At 39.9% G+C, this 21,840-nt stretch overlaps 2 protein-coding genes across 2 annotated transcripts; one reads left to right on the forward strand and one right to left on the reverse strand.

The window, feature by feature from the left end:
* Window positions 1–2,756: 2,756 nt before the first annotated feature.
* Window positions 2,757–15,229, reverse strand: ushbp1 (Usher syndrome 1C binding protein 1). Its single transcript, XM_054602666.1, has 14 exons — window positions 15,083–15,229; window positions 14,015–14,238; window positions 13,646–13,782; window positions 13,335–13,498; window positions 12,838–13,026; window positions 12,435–12,682; window positions 11,665–11,805; window positions 11,431–11,519; window positions 11,064–11,193; window positions 10,525–10,756; window positions 9,591–9,749; window positions 8,713–8,810; window positions 8,033–8,155; window positions 2,757–7,866 (listed from the first exon to the last, which is right to left on the reverse strand). Exons 1-14 carry the CDS (start codon window positions 15,086–15,088, stop codon window positions 7,701–7,703), a joined length of 2,106 nt encoding a protein of 701 aa, XP_054458641.1. The 5' UTR covers window positions 15,089–15,229; the 3' UTR covers window positions 2,757–7,700.
* A 1,020-nt stretch (window positions 15,230–16,249) lies between these two features.
* On the forward strand, window positions 16,250–20,149 carry babam1 (BRISC and BRCA1 A complex member 1). Its single transcript, XM_054603155.1, has 9 exons — window positions 16,250–16,370; window positions 16,928–17,370; window positions 17,466–17,524; window positions 17,611–17,731; window positions 17,831–17,909; window positions 18,028–18,052; window positions 18,150–18,279; window positions 18,475–18,561; window positions 19,100–20,149. The coding sequence occupies exons 2-9, from the start codon at window positions 16,942–16,944 to the stop codon at window positions 19,298–19,300; spliced, it is 1,131 nt and encodes a 376-aa protein (XP_054459130.1). The 5' UTR covers window positions 16,250–16,370; window positions 16,928–16,941; the 3' UTR covers window positions 19,301–20,149.
* Window positions 20,150–21,840: the final 1,691 nt, after the last annotated feature.

Genomic DNA, 21,840 nt, shown 5'->3' on the forward strand with positions numbered 1-21,840 from the left:
GCGAACATAGGACTTTCAACCACACGACCGATGTTCAACACTGCGTGTCCCAAAGTGTGTGAAGTGGAGAACCCTTGTAACAGTTTCCCAAACCTAACTAATTGGTTTATTTTGCCTGAACCTAACATTTGTTTTGGGCCATCCCTAAAAAAGAAGTCTTGCCAAGCGACACAAAAGAAATGGACATTTTATGTCACTCAGCACTGATCCAATAGATTGCATTTTGTGACTACTTCACAAACTGATTTATGACTGTTTGTCCACCACGACTAACAATCCTAATTGACTTTCAATTGGCATTGTTTCCATTGTGCAGATGCGTAATTTGACAAATTACGTGCCACCAACACATAATGCGCCGTTAAGAGGTCCTGGCCGTTTCATGTATTTCTGTGAGATCAGGGTGGAGAGACAGCTAGCCTGGCTCTGGCCAAACTTAAAAGCATGTCTAACAGCACCTCTTAAGCTTAACATGTTATATCATGGATCACAAGCCGGTGTTCACCAAGAAAATCTAGCACATACATCTATGTAAAACAATTTATAGTCGTATGTTCCAGTTCAGCAAAATACACTTTATGCTATGCTAAGCTAACCTCAACATTCTACAAAGGTTCCCAGACAAACCCAAACCAGGGACATGATAATAACTTTATTTATATAGCACCTTTTAAAAACAAGGTTTACAAAGTGCTTTGACAGACCAGCCAGCAAGACAGTGCATAAGAAACAAAATTAAATAACAAGTGACAATCAAATAAACAAATAAAATAAATAAAATAATAAAATAATGAAATAAATAAAATCAAGTGATAATGGTAAAATATAGTAAACAAATATAAGATAAAATACCAAGACCAAATGAAAATGAACCAATAAAACGACGACATCACATAAAAGCCAATCTATAAAAATGTGTTTTAAGAAGTGATTTAAAAGAGATTACTGATTCTGCAAGCCATATCTCCTCCGGTAGGTCATTCTAAAGCCGAGGGGTCCTTATGGCAAAAGCACGGTCGCCTTTGGTTTTCAGTTTCGACTTTGGAACAACCAGAAGGGCCCCACCTGAGGATCTAAGGCTGCGAGCTGGCTCATACGGGGTCAACATTTCTCCTATGTATGTCGGGGCCAGACCCAGATGTGCTTTAAAAGTGATCAGCAAAATTGATGCTTACATTACACACTTCTAGACCACCTAGCCATGACTACGACCTGAGATGACTTCAAACATAAAACTTTTACTGTTAAAGCAGCAGAACGACATTCACATATTATGAGCTCATGAGTTTGTTACACACACTAATATTAGCATAAGTTTGGAGTCGTGGTTCTCCACGACTCCAAACTGATACATTGCTAACTATGTTCACTATTCTCTGTGTCAGCCTGCTGTTTGGTGCCGGGCTGGAAGTGAACAAGGTTATTTTAGAGCTTGAATTGAGGCTGATGAGTCATGATAGGGAACTAAACCTCTAACCAAAACAATGATCTCAAAGATAATTCTCTGCAGCAACAGCTTTCACATTATCTCTACCCGTTTGACCCATTGTTGAAATAAAAAAATGTTCAGCTTTAATATTTAGTTGTTGTAATTGACTACAATCATATAAAGTTTTAGATATTGAAATGCAGATTATTTTTTATGGCTTGTTTTGAGGTCACTTATGTATTCACATTTTCCTTGATTTGTATGGAATGCCATTATGGTTGTAATTGCTTTTATGCTTGGGCTTCTCGCCATCATGAAATGTCATGAACAAAGCATCAAAGTAATTACACCCTTGACCTTTATAGCTTTCAGTATATTCAATGTGACAAATGCTTAACTTGATTTTAAAATAAAACTGATGGTTTAAACTTAGACATCAGAAGTTTGTAATGATGGGGTTGAAGAGGTTAATGTGACCAACTAGCACTACTCAAAAAACTTATTTAGCTAAGTGTTTTGCTTCAGATGTAAAATGATTACCATTGACTGATTGTCAATATGAATTTCAAGGATGAATTTGTTTGGGTTTTAACATCCAATAAGCACCACATTTTCAGACAGGGCATTAACCTAACGCTCTTTCTAGCCACAACAATTTGATTGTGTTCCCAATCACCAGGTTCAATCTCTTGTAAATCTGAGTCCAATCTGTTGCTCCCTGCTTGTGCCCTATAGGTCAAATACGGTGCTTGGAATGGCAGGAAATTATCCTAATCAGCTCAGTGAAGACGACTCAAATGCTTTAACGGGATTAGAACAAGGCCCCTCCCTCGGCCATCTTTCCCCTTCGAAAGCTGTTGAGCTAATTGACCTCTTCTACAATCATCTGCTCTGTTTTTGTTCTGGACACTGAATTGTGCTCAGCTCCACTGTGGCATACCTACAATGCCTTTAATAAGTAAGGTAAGCCTACATCACAAAAACATGGTAAGCTCCGTTCAGAGGTTAATTCATGGATTTCCTATCTCAAGTTAGCGTTAAGTTTATTTTCACAATGCAATCAATCGAAAGGAAAAGATGGAAAAACATATTTTTTTCTGAATCTCAGCATCTCTGGTTGAACGTCGTTCCCCATCTCTCTCTCCACTCATTTATGTGATCTCTCTACTTTCAAACTCCATGCAAATGGAGCAAAATGTCAAAAGAAATGTAAACAATTACATAATAAAATCTGTAATGACTGGCAAGGTCCTTTGAAGAAATCTTGTGAAGCATCCTGCGAATGGTATTTCAGGTTACGCTTTTTTATTTTTATGGGTGACATTATTTCCACAGTTTGATTCTAAATAGTACAAAAAGGTTTCACACACTTGCACACTTCCCTCGCAGTGAGGGGAGGTTTTCAGTGAGGCAGATCTTTGGACGCCTGTGACTGCAGGTAAGCACTTGGCGCACATGTTGGTGATGAATTGATAATGGTTAAAGGATTATTAAACACTGTAAGGGAAACCAAAAGAAGCTGAAGTGGCTGCATCTTCAGGTACAACCCTGACTTCAACTGATTGACTGAAAACTTTTGGGGTTCAAACCACTTTTTTTGTACTTTAACTTTGGTTACCGACATCTTATTTGCTATTTCTTCTTCTTCACAGTTTGAGTCTACAAATATCTGGATTTTAAGAAATGAAACAACATTCCCCCAAAAGGTATTTGTTCATTTAGTGTTTTGTTGATGGTAGTGGAGAACATGTTGGTCCAAAACCTGTGTTTAAAAAAGGTGTTTAACTGGTGTTACATCTGTAAGATACAACTCTATGTGTTGTGTTTCTTTACTGATTTACTGAAATTCATATTATATTCATATTATCCCATTTGTTGGTATAGAGGAATCTGTTTTGTGTCATACATCATCTAAAAAATGTCCATCGCATATGGGATCACATGAACCACAAACACCAAATTAAGTTGACATTCATGTTCCACAGAAGAAAAAAAAACATTGCTGCAAACCACATACTAAATGGGGTTCCTGAACCGAAGAACATAAAGTAAAACATGTTTTACACAGAAACACCACAGACTAGATACACAATGAAAAAACCAACATCACACAAACATTTTCTTAATAAACAGGCACTGTCCCGAAACCCTGTTAATGAGTATCTGGACTAATAAAATGTTTTATAGTTTATTTGTTTTATCCTCCAAATAAATAAACTGTTACCAGTGCAACAGTACCTCTTCCTGGGATTCATAGGAAAAACATACTGTGACAAAAATGTCAATGATTATGTAAATAAAGGTACGTCAAAGTAATATTACATACATGTAAATAATGCATACATAACATGTGTGCTTACATATAAAACAAGGTACAGTACTGATATAGTATTGTGATATAATCAGCAGTCCTGCAGCATACAAGTTACTATCAAATATCCCAAACTATACAGCCTACAGAACAATGTGCTTCTCCACTATATTCTTCTCAAAAAATAAATGAGCTCTGTATAAAACAGAATGAATGTATCTATGACCACAAGAAATCTGTTAAGCTGTTTTTAAAAAAGTAATCTCCTTCAGGAATTTTCGATTAATGATTAGTTCAAAGTAAAAGATTAGTTTTTCATTGTCACTTGATTTGAAAGTTAATTGTGCTTATTCCAAATGAATATATTCTTTACATAGTTTTACTGTTTTCCATAAATAATTATATCTTATTTCGCTTTACTAAATAATGGAAACAAAGCCTTCCTGCAGTGTGCCAGGTGCTCCAGGATGAATCTCAGGCGTCAAACAACTCTTTTAACCTCTAGACAAGCTGTCATGCAATCCTTTGATAGGAGCTTGAGCATGAAAATCCCCAATATTTGTCTCAGTTTCACCGGCAACAAGATTTCACTTTTTATCTGGTGGTTTGGGTGGTTGGTCTGAGCTGTTTACTGCCATTATCTGAGTGGGCGAGAGCACAAAACGGATGTGATCGGCCATTTGATTGAGGTCAAATCTCTTTCGTGCTTCTCCATGCCAATTGCACGCCCATCCTCCTGACCTCTCCACGGGCTGACTGATGTCAGAAAACTCAGGAGAGAGGTGTCAGGTCAGCGTGGCACACAGCTGAGAGATACAGAGACGAGGAGGAGATGAGAAGGGATATGAAGTGGTTGTGACAGGTGAGCTAATGGCTTTGAGAAAAGAGAGGGCAAGGGGATGAAGCCGCAGGCTGTGATCTCTTTACACAGCTTACAGAGGGACAACTTATTAAAATGAGGAACGGATGCAAAGAGTAAATGAGTTGACCTAAAACCCCTAGGTCACTGCCCCTCCCTTCTTGTGGTGGTGTTTGTGAGTGTGTGTGTGTGTGTGCGTGTGTGTGTGTGTGTGTGTGTGTGTGTGTGTGTGTGTGTGTGTGTGTGTGTGTGTGTGTGTGTGTGTGTGTGTGTGTGTGTGTGTGTGTACGAGTAGGCGTCCACCCCCACACTGATTGACAGCCTCTGTCGTTGTCTCATAATGGTTTGAGTATTTTTCCCAGGCACTGAAAAACTCCCCTATCCACAGGCTCGAATGCTGGCTGTTACATGTGGGGGTTTGAAAATGTGTCCAGAGATGTAGAGTTTAAATGTCACCACATGAGAGTGTTACATCCTCTATACCATACCAAAAAATTATAATATTTAAATACCTAATCAGCCCATTCTCATGTGCTTTGTTTGCCTTTTTTATCTCATTTGTTCTTTAGTGCACTTTTACAAAACTGATATTCAATGAATATTTCATCACACGAAGCTACAATCATTTTATCATGAGTAAGATTAGATTACACCTTTTATGCTTTCATGTTGGGTCAAGGTCAAAACAAGGTTTTAGTTACTCCACAAAGAAATGTTGAGGTATGTTTGAATAACATTTATTTAAAAGCAAAAACCTCCAGCACTCCAATGACTTTCAGTGGGAGAATGTCACATATACTTAAATACTGTATTGAAGTATTGAAGACTCCTTTTGATACATATACTCCACTACATGTCTGAGGGAAATACTCCAGTACTCCACAATATATATATATTTAAACTGGTTACTTTGATTACTGTGATTTTACATTCAAGAAATCATACGATGAGTATAAATGAACTACTATATCAATATATTAAGTGGTCAAGTTGAGCTCCAGCATAATTTACCAAATTTATATTGCAGTATAGCGTAATGAATCAGAAGCCGTGGCCATTTGATTGCAGAACGAGTACTTTTACTTTTATGATTGAAGTACATTCTGCTGGTACTATTTCTTCTTTTACTTAAGTAAGATTTTGAATTCAGGACTTGTAATACCGTAATTCGACACTGTTGTATTAGTACTTTGTTTGAGCTATTGAATGATAATAAAAAACTTTTTCTTTCCAGAGGACAGTTTGGCATAATGTGGCCTCTTTGATACAAGAGTCACCCAGAGGTTACAACAATCATGTTGTCTGAAAAACCTTTGATGAACTCAGAAGCTTAACATAGATATTAGAGAGACAGAACACAAAATGGAACGATAATTGTATCATCTGCTCTAATGGCAGCTATTACAACAATAGCGATGGTGACCTGGAGGTATGGGGGGAGCAGCGAGGGCTGGCCCTCTGTGGTGACCTCTGCTCGGGAAAGGGCAAGCTCAGGCAAGAGTCAGGGCGTCAGGGGCTCGCCACCTCGTCTGGCACTCTGAACCCTCCATTCACAGGCTAACACAACAGCGCTGCATCGCTGTGACCCTGTGGGCGTGACACTCAACCTTTGCCTTAACCTCCTGACCGCCGGTCACAGCTGCAGCTGACCAGCTCGGGTAGGTCAGGGTAGGGGGTCGGCTGTAGGGGGGAGAGGGGATGGAGATGATTGAGAGATGAGTGAGGAGAGACAATAGAGGGAGAGGAAATGGAGTTATAAGTGAAATAAAGCAATGATGGTGTTTCACCAATCTGGGAGAATCTCGGTTAGTCTGGCGAGATAGTCTTAAAACATATAGGAAGGCCCTCTTTAATGCTAGAGCAGCCTTTACTCGTCATTAAAAGAGAAAAATAAGAACAACCCCAGGTTTCTCTTCAGCACTGTAGCCAGGCTGAGCCATAGCACTGTTGAGCAATGTATTCCTATAGCATTCATGATTAGCGCCTTCATGAACTTCTTAACAACAAAGTTCTAACTATTAGAGACAAAATTAATCATCATAATCAATCAACTGTTGACAGTCAAGCTGCATTATGTGTAATGTAGGCGCCAGGTTTTGAGTAAGTAACAAAGTAAGAAGAAGCACTGAATGAAAAGATAATATTTTTGGGTCTGCTGCATCAGTTCTGATCCTTTTCTTTAAACTGTTCATCGCGAGTCCGAAAATGTTACAGGATTTCAATGATTAAGTGGAGTGAACTATTCATTTAACACAAAAAAATGTAATCTAATTTCAAGCAATCGCTCTTTTCCAAGAGGATCAACTTTACCCCAATGTCACGTCATAGCCTTTTTTTCTAGCTACAAGCCAACCATTGAAGAGAAGGGGTAAGAGTGAAAGGCAGAGAGAGCCATGAAAGTGCTAAGAAGACAAATGGGCTGGCCGAACATTTTGTGTGCACATCAGCCATTGTCCTGGCCCCCATCCCCCTTCTCTGAGCTTTGTGACGGCAGCACGGCCGGCCGCGAGTGGCTTTATACAGTCGGCTTGTATGGGAAAAAGGACATGTGCACTCTTGAGGTCAGCCCCGAGGTCCTCAGAGGGTTCAGTCCTTGAATCAGCCTCTAACATTCATGACTGCATGACAGCTGTTTCTCTGAAATAAGGAATGTGACTTGTGATGTGTGAGTCCTGTTAGACGAGTTAAGCTCTAGATTCCTTTTTCTGTTTATTGGTGACTCTCACAAGGGGTGAAAAGGCAAAACTGACAACTGACTTTCCATGTTCTACTGACCTACATACGCTTAATTTACCTCTCTCAGCTAATGAATGCCTGAACGAACTGCTCTAGATGTCATTGATGGGTTGACAGATACATAGATGAAAAGGTACATAATACTTTACAAGCAAACTAAGTAACAATATAACATCTTAATAAGAAGACTAGGAGTCAACAGTCATGCTAGCAACTCTGTGAGGCTGTAGGCACAGCTTTGAGCGAAATGCTAACATGCTCAAAATCTCAATAACTCCACAAATTATAAAATTGCATACAAGCAACTTAAATTAATTTGACTATTACAGTAGGACACCTGCGTCTCTGAATGGAGAATCATAAGATCACAGAACCGTCTCTTCCCTCCTCAACTCCAAGGCCTCCGCTGCAGCTTTCGGTGCTCCACTCTGGAGATAGTGACTCTCTGTCATGGCCGCCACTTTCTGCTCCAGCCTCCACACCTGCTCCCGGTACTTCCGGCGAATCTGCCGGTACGAACTCAAGGCTTTACTGGAATGGAAGAAACCCACCAAGCAAGATTAAATGTAATACTCTCACATAAACGATGACACTACAAAACTACTTGGTTTTTAGTTTAAGTTGTACAAGCATAAAGATGATGATGAATAAGAACAACAACATGCAGTCTAATAAATACCTTTCTTGAGATGCTTACCTGTGAGCTTGTGTAAGTCGGGCAATCTGCTCTCCATTGTCACTCCTGTGCGAAGAGCTGTCTGACAGAGCTGTGTTTAGTGAGTCTTGAACTAAAGCCAGTCTCTTCTTCAGGGCTTGTTCCCTGAAAACAAAAGTAAGATCAGATCAAACACAAGGGAGAACATTTAGTAAGTCTGTTCATTTTACTTAAGGCACTAAAGAGCCTTACATAAACAATTTATATACTCTATGTGAAATATCATAAATGTCTTTATGATGAGTCACTACGAATGTGATGTAGAGTGCTAACAGCTGAGCTTTGTTCAGAAGTATTCACTACTCGAGGTCAGAAGAAGAAAGAGATGCTCTCTGAAGCACCTGATGGAGAGAACAAGTAGCCCTTTATGTCCAAAGTCTGCATTTCTGCTGAAAGCGTTCCTAAGTAACAGATAAAACCAGGCAACAGATGTCTCAATGATTCATTTTCTACATTCATTAGGTACCTTTTTTCATTTACCCGTGAATACCCAGATTTCTCCAGGTGACGTTACATTCAATTATTTAGAAGATTTTCTTAAAAAGGGTAATATTTAAATATATTATAATATGTGCCTTTACCAATAGTATTTTAAAGGTAAAGCATTTAATTAGTGCTCTAAACATTATATTGCATTGCACAGAAAAATGACAATGTCTCACCTTTGCAGGACGGCCTGCAGCTCTTTCAGAATGGGTCTGGTTCGAGGATCAGCGATGTCCCCATCATTACCGGGTTTAGCTTCATTTTCACAGAGCCTCTGAAACAGAACATTCAACTGCAATTATCTTTAAGGCCAAAAAGCCTTAAACTTTTACAATATATTTCAATAAAAAAAAGTTAAGAGAAAAGTTAGAAAAAATATACTTATTGTCCATCTTGTTAATCACCTTGCGACTCCTCAGACTTATTACTTATCTATCTTTAAAGGGAGCCACTGCTCTTAAGATTAACAATGAACGGTGCAGGACAGAATAGCATTTATTATGCCTGCAATCAGAAGCCATTGGGATTTTGGTTGAAATAGTGAAACAGTTAACTGCATATAGTCTGTAAGATCAGTTATTGAGGCTGTCCATGTGCATCCAGATAAAACTGTTGTTCATTTAAACTGTTCAACAAATAATATTGAGGAAGAAAAGAAACCAGGCTTAGAGGGAAATTTAAACCTTTAAGGCACAAAGTCTGCGCAGCCCTTGTTTCTGAGGCCCGTGTCTGCAGTGATAGACTCAAAGCTGTGTTAACTTAAAGTAGCTGTTCAGTTCTTTCTCATTTGACAATGACAGAGGTGTGTGATAAATCTGTGCTGCGGTGACAGGACATCCCAGCAGAAGACCTTGTGGAACCAAAATATCCCTCTTGGCCTGGAGGGATTCTGCTTTGGTAGATGTGTGATTTCCCATGTGGGACATCCAGATTTGAACGGGGTTTGCCACAGTAGACCAAAGTGCTGCTCCCTCTTGCTCATTTCACCTTGACTTTGTATTATTTGATTAATTGAAAAAAAGGTCTCTGTTGCTGCTGTAGGAGTCTTTCCTACCTGTTGTTCGGTCTTACGATCCTCCATCTCCTCTTTAAGGCTTTCTGGAACGAAGGCTCCAGCTGCTTCCTGGGCCTTCTGGGCCATTAAACCCCACTCCAGACACCTCAGCTCTTTTTCCTTGAGGCGGATTAGAGATCGCAGATCTGACATCTCCTCCTATAAAAAGTAGAGTTGAACGCATAACAACGTAAGGAGATAAGATAAGATAATCCTTTATTAGTCCCGCAGCGGGGAAATTTGCAAGAGCTGTGTATGTAGCACAACATGTAGACATTTTATCACAACAAGCAGGTTTGACATCCCATTCTGTGGCTGTTGTCGGAGGTTAAAGCCTGGGTAGAATTTTTATATGATTTCTGTATTGGTCCTTTGTTGTTCCCCCTATAGTTTTTAAAATTCATGGTTATCTGTCATATCTCAGTTTGACTAAAACTAGTAGTTTGGATTATATGTGCCTTAACAATTTGACTACCAGAATGCCAAGTTATTAATAATTTAAACAAATGAGATATAACATCTTAACTAGTGTGTTTTAGAGGTGCTGCTAGATGGATTATGTTACCTTTTGACACAGCCAGGCTAGTTGTTTACCTGCTTCTGGTCTTTGTGTTTAAAATGTCAAACTTTTCACCAGTTTCAGGCCTCTCAATGCTCCCTGGACTCACAAGATAAGGTGAGGTCAGATGGACAACTGCCAGCAGTGTCTCATATGCATACTGTGTGTCCACTCAAAACACTGTGTTTTGGAATTGTAAGTGTAGTGTTGTAGTACAAAATAGATTTTGTCTCAAACAAATCAACCAAAACAACTATGACATTAGGACAAAGGCCACTTATATGTCATGATCTCTTTGCATGGATAGTTTTGACTGCTTTTTATCAGTGTTAGATCTTGATTTCTAAATCAAATATTAGGACACACTGCTCCTACCCTGACAGAGATGAGTTCATAGAAGAGGGAAGCCTTCTCTTTCTTGGAATCAGGAGGTTTGGTGTCTTTAGTCACATGTCCCCCTCTAGATCCAGCCGGTTGACCAGTTTCGGGGCTCATTTTGCCCTCAACTCCTGGTCTCAGCTTAGGTAGACAAATGGCAGCTCGGTTTCTCTTCAGGCGCTCAATTTGCTGACGGAGAACAGTCTCTCGCTCCAACAGCTCAGGTGTCCTATGATGTTAAAGGTAGTGAGTGACCTGGCAAAAATGTGGTCCACAAAATGGCCTTTTCTTTCAATTCAAAAGTTCTTTATTATTGCCAAACATCATTGATCTCTGATTCTTTTTTAAACATTAGGTTAATAGCATGTACATCTTTGGAGCTGGGACAGAATGATATATGCATGTATGCACTATTCTTAAAATGTTATCCCTTCTATTTGCAATTTCAGTCTGGCAATAATGAGAGACAGACATTTTCCTTTCTACTCATTTCGATGACTGTGCTTGAATGTACAAAGAGTACTTTGAAACGTCACCTCTGCCCTTTGTGACTCTGTGTTTCCATCTCCTCTGTGACTCCTGCTGTTGTGAAGGAGGTGGACAGCTCTTCAGTTCCCATGAGCTGAGCTGATTGACTGCCGGGCTGCTGCCTGTCACCGACTGCCTCTGATGAGAGGAGAAACTGTGAGCTTTACTGTGTGTGTGTGTGTGTGTGTGTGTGTGTGTGTGTGTGTGTGTGTGTGTGTGTGTGTGTGTGTGTGTGTGTGTGTGTGTGTGTGTGTGTGTGTGTGTGTGTGTGTGTGTGTGTGTGCGCGTGTGTGTGTGTGGTTGATGTGCATACTTATATATAAGGGAATTTGTGCACTGAGTCGTAAGCAGTATTAAAACATGGTATTCAAACACCTGCTGAGTCCGTCTGCAGAGGAATGCTTTGCTGCTTCTTGGTGTCATAAAGTGACAGCAGCTCACTGTAGGCCTCCTCACACTCCTCACTGTCAATCACAACCACAAAGACAAAATACGACGTCACTACATGAGAAGAACCTACATTAATACTGTTAGATTGCTGACATGTGCATGATCAATATTTGGAACATCCTTGAATGGCCTCTATATTTGTGTATCAGAGGTTTGTACCAGTATCTGAGAGCTGTCTGAAGGGCAGAGCAGTTAGCTTCAAGTCTGTTTAGTGCAATGCTGATCTGTTCGGACTCTCCCTTCCTTCGCTCCAGAGCTGCAGTCAGCCGTTCATTTCTGGCCCTCAGCCTCTCAATGCACCTGAAATAATGAAGGAGAGGATGAGAGATATAATAATAATAATACGATTATACAAATAATAAAGCTTCTAAGGAGGAAATAAACGTTTAACCGTATCGGTTGAATCAAACAGAAATAATCACTGGTTTCTCTCTATAGCCGTGCCTACCCACTCACATTATCTAGCTTGCCTACATGATCTTGAAAGGTCATTCAAATAACTGAGTTTAAATGTAAACAAAAAATATAAAAGATAGTAACTTTTTGACATTCATTCCCGACATGAATCTTGGACTAACTAGCTCACAACTTATTAATTCAGGCCTATGCTTAGCCAGAAGACCTGCTGGCAAAAACCCTTTATCGACACAATTCACAATCTTGTTCACATGCTCTACAAAGTATGTGAGTGAGTGTGTGCACCTTTGTCTTGGTATAAATAGATCAAAATCAGTCGATATACCAATACGGAGTCAATATACTTGTTCAGAAACTCTAAAATGAGAGAAAGTAACTCGAGAAAATGTTTTGCTTTTTTTACTTATTTACAATTACAATGTCTGACCAAATAAAAAACATAGTGTCTCCAGTGTGCTCCCACTGTTTTTTGCTACTGTGAGACATCCGTAGCAGATCCTCCTCAGACTCACCTGTTCAGTCGTTCTGTCTCAGACTCCAGGCTGATGGGACTAGGACAAGGACTGCATGAAGTAACAGAGCCCACTGGAGAACCATCGCCTCCCACAGACAGAGGTGTGACAGCTCTGGCTGCTCTTCTGTGGAGTAACGGTGAACCAGGGAAGGGAGGGGAGGCCCAGTCAGGACTGAGAGACCCTGCAGTGGGCCGGTAGGAAGGAGAGCGACTGCCCGACCTCCTGGACTTATGGAGACCAACCAGCTGAAAGACAAGAGAAGGTGTGCAACATTTCTTTTTTTAACTCATGAATTGAGCTGAATTAGCTACCTTCTATAGTATTTATGTACTCGCAATTCTTATATTTTGCCTCTTATATTTTGCCTTACCACTGTTATAAACAAAAGCCTCTCATCTACCTTGTTCTTGTCCTCTTCCATCTGGCGGAATGTGCTTTGTGTTCTCTCCAGCTCCTCCTGGTGACTCTGCAAGGTGGTTCTGAGAGCAGAGTCTCGCTTCTCCAGATCCAGGATGTCTCCTGGATATTTGTCCTTTGGCAGGCCTGATGGGCATGAAATCCCAAACTCTATTTCCATCTCCTCCAATATCTGAAACCAGTGAGATGAAATTACTAAAGGGGCTGGTGGGATTCTAAAGATATCCAGCACAATGACATATTTTTCTCCTAAAATGAACCATTAAAATTCAGACAGACAGCAATGATTGACCTCTTTATGTCAAATTTTGGAATTAATCCGGGTTTGTTTTCAGAGAAGCTCCCATTGTGTAAATGAAGTTGGTTAATCAAAATTTGACAGTAAATTTCATAAATCAACATACATTTTTGTTCTGTAGCTTTAATAACAGAAATTCAAAAAAGTCAAGGAATCTCGAGAGTTTGATACAGTTTTAATACCTGAGCGGCTTTAACCCAGCTCTCCTGGGCTGCTTGCAGATGCTCTCTGTGCTTGTCTTGGTCAGAGGCTGTGATGGGGGCGGCCCAGGACCTTTTACAGCTGATGGAGTCCTCCACTGATGATAAAACCTCCTGCAGTTTGGTCCACACTACACCACCGCTCCCTTGTGGATGTAAAGTAGAGGTGCAGTTAATCCTGTTAAAAAATGTTAGTGGCAGTTTTACGTCTAAACTACGAATAGTTTATTTTAAAGCATCCAAAAGATGCATTCTAGTGTTTAAAAACAAAGTAATGTTGTTTCAGTGCCAACCTCGGTCAGTCAGTGGAGATTTAGATATGGCAGCAGACGCAGTGCTCCTTTCTGGACTGCTTCTGGCCAGCCTATGGGACAGGAGGTCTGGAACCAGAGTTCTTGATGGTCCTCGTGGTCTAAGGATCTCCGGTTCACTGCAGAATACCAGCAGTATTAACATTTTTGATGGTAAATACCATTCTGTTTATTTTGAGACAAGCAAAGCAGACCAATTTATCATTTTTTGATGGGAAATATGTAACAACAAACCACCAAAATAACTATTTGGAGTGAAACCAAATGCCTTTATTCAGATCAACATTATGGCTCATATCAGTGCCACAGTTTCATTGATTCACACCTGATTTCTCTCCTTACTAATGTTACCTGGGTGCCTTTAATGAGCCCATCTTCTTGTTCAGTTCGGCAATGATGCTGAGCAGAGTCCCAACTTCAGCCTCACACTGAGCCAGTTCTGCTGGCGAAGGCTCCAGGTTTTCTGTGGGGTCAGAGCCCTCAGGGTCAAGGGTCTTATGGCCGATCGGGGTCATCACCTCCCTGTCACACCCTGAACCAGCATCCAGGCTGTCACATCGGACCAGGAAGGAATCCTGTCGACACATGAAGTTGTATTTGGATTGTAAGAAAACTATTTGCCTTATGCAAGTAATTATTTTACTGTTTTACTATATATTTAAGCAAATGTCTTCTTTTTTTCCCTTCAGTTCTATTCATATTTATACCAATATAGTACACATAATGTGTATGTTCTTGCTGCCTATTGATAATCATCCGCCACTGAAAAGCTGCTCATAATTGTTCTGAGCCGAATAATGTGTTATGCTCCTAGTTAACCAGATATTGTTGATGCACTATTAAGCAGCTTTTGTTCTGAGCAGCGGAAAAGGAGGAAACTAAAACATCCTGTGATCCAACTTCCTGCCGAGCAAATATTTGTGGACCAAACCATCTTTCGTTGCGCACAAAGAATGTTAGCTAAATTAAATTAGAACAAAGTGTTTCCCTTTATTCTGTTCTCTATTATATAAAATATATATACATATATATATACAAACAAATGGGCAAAAAGCAAAGAAACACTGTGGATAGGTCACAGGTTAAATTTTCTTGCAATTTAGAGTCTCAAATTAATTTGGATATGGGGAGGATAACACTTATAATGTATATGTATAAAACATGCCACTGCTCCCAATTCACAATGTTCAAGTCTGGTTTCATGCCTGCAAACTGCTGTAATGCTTCATTATTAATTTGATATATCTGGTTTCAGGACAAAGTGCATCATCTTACAGTAGAAAGCAGATGACAGGTTCGAAATACTCTGCAGTCTTGTATCAGATTTAGTAAACATGTAATACTTCCCGACATGCAACACCAAGTATGATAAGTGACATATTTTAAAGACAAACACTGAAACACGACACCATAACGTACCTCCATACTTCTTGATCCTGAAGTGTGCGTCAGTGATCTACTTCCTGTTGTTCCTGTTCACTGCCAATAGAAACTTCTGACAAAATGAGTAGATATTTTCCTCAGTCTTGCTGTTTCTGTGTTATAATATTTTCCAATAGTAAGTCAGTCACCGCAGCAGTCTGCTTTCTGCATGGCTGCCCAACACTGTTAAGTGTGATGAGTGAAGTAAGTGGAAAACACTCAGAAAGTCATCCCCACCCATTCCCTTTGACTTTGTGTCCTTTCCTGTTTTGTCCACATTAGCTCCCATGCCTTTTTCTTGTCCACTATGAGTAGCCTTAAGCCTGGATACACACTGTAGACAGAACTATGTACTTTGCTGTTGTGTAATTTCGAAAAATGCATGAAGTTACAATCAATTTGGACCATGTCACTGACTAAAGAGACATGTTATGTGGTGTTTTATTAATCTAATTTTACTGTAAAGACAGTTTCTGCTGTATTAGCATACCTAGAAGGAAAGTATTAAGCCAGATTCTGCAGAATTGTACAAACTCAGAATCAGAATCAGAAGCTGTTTATCGGCAAGTACGTTACACATACAAGGAATTTGGCTAGGTGATTAATTGGTGTATACAGTAAATAACAAACACATTGCAATTATTAAGACATCATTAAAAATAGAAATATGAAAATATACAATCAAATATAGTAAACTAGTAAACACACAAGTGTATATTAAACCAGGTATATTATGTTATTAAAGTGTCAAACATGAATGATACAAAATCATATATTCAACTTAGATTCCTTTCAATGTATGGGGTATGTTTTTAATCTATTGATACACAACACCATATTTTTTATTTAAAGCCTGGTGACTTTTTGCATTGCGTAATGCAGTTAAAGATGTTACAGGAAGCAAAACATAATTTGTTAATGCAAAACAATGTGCAAATGGGACTAATTTACAAAATGGATGAGCATTCATGGCGGACTCATTATTATTATTTTTTGTTCTTTAAATATCTATATATCTATATAGTAGATATTTAAAGAACTCAGAGAACAGTACTAATTTCCACCACAACCTCTCCAAGGAATGGAGGAAGGGAAAGAAATGTCACCTTCTCAGTCAACTACATTACCCATAATGCTATGATTTCTTTAGCAGTTCCGGCTTCGATCATTTCCGGGAAGGAAGTAGTCCGATCAAAACAAACGCTAGCTCCTCGTTGAAATATTTTGCAACTTTCAATGAGTTTCACGTTTGTTGAATCGTAGACGTTTCGCAGTTACTGATCAAGTAAGTCTACCTGAGCTGTGTTTGAACATAAAGCATTGCATACGTCTCGAGTGGTCTGTTTTGCTCTATCATCTCTTAAAGTTAATGCAAACAGCTCACATTGCTAGTGCGCTGTCATCAACACCACCTGTGTTAGCTTCATGGACTCACTGATTGAAACATTTCTGACTAAACTATTAACTCTGTGAAGCTCAAACACCTTAGTTTTTGTTTTTCCGCTGCACATTTCGTCCATTGCTGGCATGATTTTAAAAGTAGAAATACGATTATAAAGTTATTAGAGACAGGGGTGGTGGGGATTATGATTATTGTGTAAATTGTATGATCTGTGTTGAAAGTAGCTATAGTTTCGAATTTCCGTAGGATTTATAGGCATTTGTCTTTGCAATTGTTGCTGGTATTTTTGAGTGGCAGGTACAAAGACCACTTGGTGTATTTGTATGGTACTTGCATTTTAATATCACTAGATGCAAACCACAAGTAAGTGTATTAAGGTTACAAATTCTGGTTAAACTTAACTTGCCACTGAGCCAAACACATCATCTCCACTTCCCTAGAAACTTGTGTTTCCATGGAGACGCCAGAGCCGGGCCCAGCTGATGGAGAGGAGCATCTGGTGGAGCTTCGACCTCGGACACGCTCCAACCCTGAAGGGGCCGAGGACCGTCGCAGCAGCACGGGCAGCCTCGGAGGAAACAGTAACCCCAACATCTCTCAGCCCGCTGTGGGGAGTCGTGTTGAGGGTGAGGGTGAGGCTTCAACCAGCGACAGTCCTCCCAGTTCCACAACCACAACCGTCTCAGTAGCTGCAGCTCAGACTGTAGCCCCTGTTGCAGTAGCAGCAGCTGCAGCCAGTGCCACAGCGCCACTATCCACTGCTGCCGTTGCAGCCAAAGAGAGGCCGAAGCCCACACAGCAGCAGCCCGCATTAACAACCCCCATCCCCCCACCAGCAGAGTACCAGCTCCGAGTTCCCCGTGTCAACTGTCCAGAGAAAGTGGTAGGGCCACATAGTAGTTCTGATTTAGGTTTAACATGAAAATGAAATCTTATTTTCATTTTAAGGGTTATTTTATCTAATTTTCTTCTTGGCAGATCATCTGCTTAGACCTTTCCGAAGAGATGTCTTTGCCAAAGTTGGAGTCTTTTAACGGGTAAGCTACGGCTAACTTAACCTTCACTCCTCAGTGCTCGTATTTCATTTGCAACCACTGCCTAATTCGATCGTCTTTCCAAATAGGTCTAAAACGAATGCCCTGAACATATCCCAGAAGATGATTGAGATGTTTGTCAGGACTAAACACAAGATTGACAAACGGCATGAGTTTGCCCTGGTAGTGGTCAATGATGACGCTCTGTGGGTGAGTACAGGAATGTTTGAATCTGAATGTTTAGGCAATGTCTCTGTGCCACATGTGCCATCTTCTCCCTCTTCTTATGTATTTGTGTATGTTCCTCAGTTGTCAGGCTTCACTTCTGACCCCAGGGAGCTGTGCAGCTGTCTGTATGACCTTGAGACCAATGTGTGCGAGTCCTTCAGTATCCTTATATTCAACACTAACTCTTACACAATGATGAAAATAAATAAAGCGATACATACAGTAGGACATTAAATACACTGTAGCTGTTGGATTTTAGCCTTAACTGTCCTCTGTAGACCTTGAAGATCTTCTTAATGTAATGTAAGTACTGTCTGACTACAAGCCTTTTTGGTCTCGAAACACGAAATGTTACATAGAAGTGTTTACTGAAGGTCATCTCTTCTTTTCGTCTTCAAAGTCGTCAGAAGATTGAGCTGCCGTCGATGGACAATGTTCAGACCGTACCTCCTCCATATGTGGTGCGGAGTGTGCTCATCTACAGCCGTCATGCAGGACAGCTTCAGTTTAACCCTTCAGAGGCTGTTAGTGTAAGTATGACAGCTGCTGAGATATCCGTCTTTCACTCTACTATTTAAGTTCATTCTTTTGTTTCTTTGTAAAGTGAATTTGATTCCCCCTGCTGATCATTTTTTCTGTTAGTATGTTGTTGGCTGCTTTTAACTGCGCATTCACTTTTTACAGTAAAGTAAACATGTCTTGCTTGTGCTTGTGTCCTGCCACAGAAAATGCTGCAGTCTCCGTATTTTTTCTTTGATGTGGTCTACCTACACAACGGGGTGGAGGAGCAGGGGGATGAGACCAGCTGGAGGGTGAGTGAATCAGCTAATGAAGACACAATGATAGATTTGATTGTGTGCCAAGATGTATGCTGTAGTTTGGCTGAAGTTTGTTTGGTGTGGGGTATCATTAGTGTATTTTAGTAGCATAGAAAAACTTAACAGTTGGACATCTCGTATCAGTAACAATTTGTGATTGGACTATCAGAGATACTTTCCTACGAAGCCTCTGAAATTTCACAGCAGGGATTTCTTCATGGCTTAAGCATACTTTCTTGGCTCATGTTATTATTATTTAGTAAAGAGTAGTCACCTTACAACTGCCGTAGTCAAATCCCTAGCATCACAGCTACAGCAACAAATGCAGCCATAGTCCATGCAATAACTATATCCAGAGCCACAGCTTCAACCAACACAGTCAGGTAGAGCAGTAGTTGTGTTAACCACTGACTGTATAGCTTAGCCTTAAGAGAGAAGTAATGATAATGCATAAAGTAAAGTGGGGCTGGGCAGACAAAGTTTTTAAAACAATGATATTATCTATACATGTCTTTATGTTTTCTTTTTCCAGGACAACTACGCCTCTTTCTGCAACCTGGACTCAAAGGGCATGTGCTATCGCTTTGAGGTTTCCCTGAGTGGACCTGCCATCGAGCTGCACAACTGCATGGCCAAACTTCTGGCTCACCCTTTACAGAGACCTTTCCAGAGCCACGCTTCTTACAGCCTGCTGGAGGGGGAAGACCCCCAGGACATTGAGGCAACCGTGTAAAACATGGCACTCTCAAAAAGCCCTGTTTCTCTGTGAAATTCACACAGTGTAGTTTTTTAGAAAGGGGCAGGGGTTTTTCCAAGTACACATTATTACTGAAGTTTTTGCCATTAACTGCTGAAGAGCTGTAATTTGTAAGAATATTTGTGAAAACAAGGTGTAGTTCTAATGAAACAAGAAGGGTTTAGCAGGTTTCTTAACTCAATCGTTGTGTTTCCATAAAAGTATGAGTCATGATTGTCTTAAGACGCTTTTTTGGCTGGAGGTTTCCGAGGAGAAGAGGTGATATAGTGGATGTCATAGAGTCCAGGAGCCGGACTCAAGAAGAAGAAGAAGGAGAAGATAAAGAATTAAAAAAAGGAAGATGGTTGAAACATCAGGCATTGTTTAACTTGCTCCCTTACCACTACATTTTTCTTTCAAATCATCACCACACGGATCTGTCTGAGTCTTGAAGGGTGAAATCAGTGCAGGCCTTTGTCTCAAAAGGCCTGGTTTCAAAAACCGTAAAACTGTAATATGATGTACTGTATCACAGAGGTCACAACTTCTGTAATATTGCCTTCCCCTTCAGTTTGTCATTTTCAGCTTTTGTTGCCTGTTTTAATGTATTTTCTGTTTTTATAAGGGGTTGTTTTTAATCTTAAGTTCATATGTCATTGTATGTAACACAGACCAAGGAAGAATGTACAGTAATGTAGCTGCCCCTTTTTTGATGATGATCTCTGTGACAGTGATTGTCTGATTGTGAAAAAGGCCACACGTACTTCCTGTAAAGCTGCACTTGAAACAAATTGTACAGATGAGCTTCTTGAAGCTGTTTCTGGATATTAAAAAAAAAGACATGTTGACTCATATTTTTCATTTTCACATGTGCTTTTGGTGTTTTTGTCAGGAGATGGCAGCAGAGTCTCTCTAGAGAGCTGAACTGAACTCAAAGGTTTAGTCAAAAAGGTTCTGTGGTCCATAAGGATAGAGAGCAGTCTTATTGTTTTTCTGCTTTGTTCAGTGTTCATCTGTCTGTTTACACAGCCTTTCTACCTTAAATCTCCAGACGTCTTCACTGTAAAGCTTCATCAGTTTCACTCTATATTACAGCATGATTAAGCAGTTATTGCAGCTTTTGTTGAAACCCTTATCTGCTATCCACCAATGGCAGGAGTATTACTTCAATGGTAAATATATTCCTTCCTCTGACCCTAAATGTGTCTGGTCAGTTATCTTAAGAGGTGTTTTTATCTCAGTCTTCAACCGTTGAGTTTCCTGTTTTTTGTTCAGAAGTTGATCCGATATCTCTCCTGACTCCTGATAGTCACTCATTTTCTGTCCCTTCATAAATTAGTTTTTTTCCCCGGTGAGACAGGTTCTCAGGGAGACAATGGGGAGCAGGAAAACCCTGGGGCTCAGAGGACCTTTCCTCTTTCACACACTTCCCCAGAAGAGCCGGCTTATCCTCACGTCATCACCGCAGATAACAACGCGGGGGGGGATCCAGTGTGTCTCTACTGCAGGGGGAATTTGTTATTCCCTCATCCCTGAAGAATGACAGGTCTCTATTGTTTTCATTCTTTCACTCCTCCACTGCCATGACTCCTTTCCGTGCTTACTTGGAACAGGATACGGTGGAATTTCTTTGGGTTTGTTTGGCATTTTCTGCTTTTACTGGTGGTTTATTGGTGGAAAATAACTGTGCATGTACTCAAGATACTTAAGTATTTACATTTGATGATACTTTATACTTCCAATCCTCTATATTTCAGAGGGTAATATTGTATGTTTAAGTTCACTACAATTATCTGTCACATATAGTAACTTGTTACGTTTTAAATATTAAACATAATAATCTAAAAGAAAAATTATATGTATATTTTAGAATAAAATAACCAACAGTTTGCCTGAATTAACCTATAAGGGTGCCCCTATTTCCCCTTTGCCGGTTGGTAATCCAGCCTTGTCAAATAGTAAAGTATAGAGAGAACTCTATGTTAACCTAACTTCTACATTAAAATTGAAGTAATAAGTTCAATATGCATAAGTATTTTTGATATTTCAAGTACATTTAGCTATTAAGGGGACATACGTAACAATTTGGAATGCAGGACTTTTAATTGTAGTCGACTTTAAGTCTTTCAATCTCTTCACCATTTGGTCATCCTGTATACATTTGTATCATCTGTCAAATGCAGCATATTGAAGTATTAGTTCAAATTTTTTCAAGTCTATCTTAAAACAACAGGTTTTTTACAAGTTTATCAAACTCATGGTGGAAAGATCATATCAGACAAATTATTAATCAAAGCAGAGTATTTTTTCATGTGTTAAAACATTTCTGTAGGGGATCCCTATTTAATCTTCATGCCCCGATATTCTCCTTTTGTCTCAAACACCAGGAAAATGTGTGATCATTTGGGAGGAGGGGGTGGGGAGTGGGATCCAGTGTGTCTCTACTGCAGGGAGAATTTGTTGTTCCCTCATCCCTGAAGAATGACAGGTCTCTATTGTTTTCATTCTTTCACTCCTCCACTGCCATGACTCCTTTC

Source organism: Anoplopoma fimbria, chromosome 8 (genome assembly GCF_027596085.1).
Source record: "Anoplopoma fimbria isolate UVic2021 breed Golden Eagle Sablefish chromosome 8, Afim_UVic_2022, whole genome shotgun sequence".
NCBI lineage: Eukaryota > Metazoa > Chordata > Actinopteri > Perciformes > Anoplopomatidae > Anoplopoma > Anoplopoma fimbria.

Excerpts from the sequence above, each read along its gene's own strand:
- ushbp1 (XM_054602666.1), bottom strand. Across the intron at positions 13,783-14,014 it reads GGCTCATTAAAGGCACCCAG|TGAACCGGAGATCCTTAGAC; the intron begins GTAACATTAGTA and ends GGTATTCTGCAG. Across the intron at positions 10,757-11,063 it reads CAGAGTCACAAAGGGCAGAG|GACACCTGAGCTGTTGGAGC; the intron begins GTGACGTTTCAA and ends TTAACATCATAG.
- babam1 (XM_054603155.1), top strand. The coding sequence starts at position 16,942 with ATGGAGACGCCAGAGCCGGGCCCAGCTGATGGAGAGGAGCATCTGGTG. Across the intron at positions 17,910-18,027 it reads CAATGTGTGCGAGTCCTTCA|ACCTTGAAGATCTTCTTAAT; the intron begins GTATCCTTATAT and ends TGTCCTCTGTAG. Across the intron at positions 18,280-18,474 it reads ACCCTTCAGAGGCTGTTAGT|AAAATGCTGCAGTCTCCGTA; the intron begins GTAAGTATGACA and ends GTCCTGCCACAG.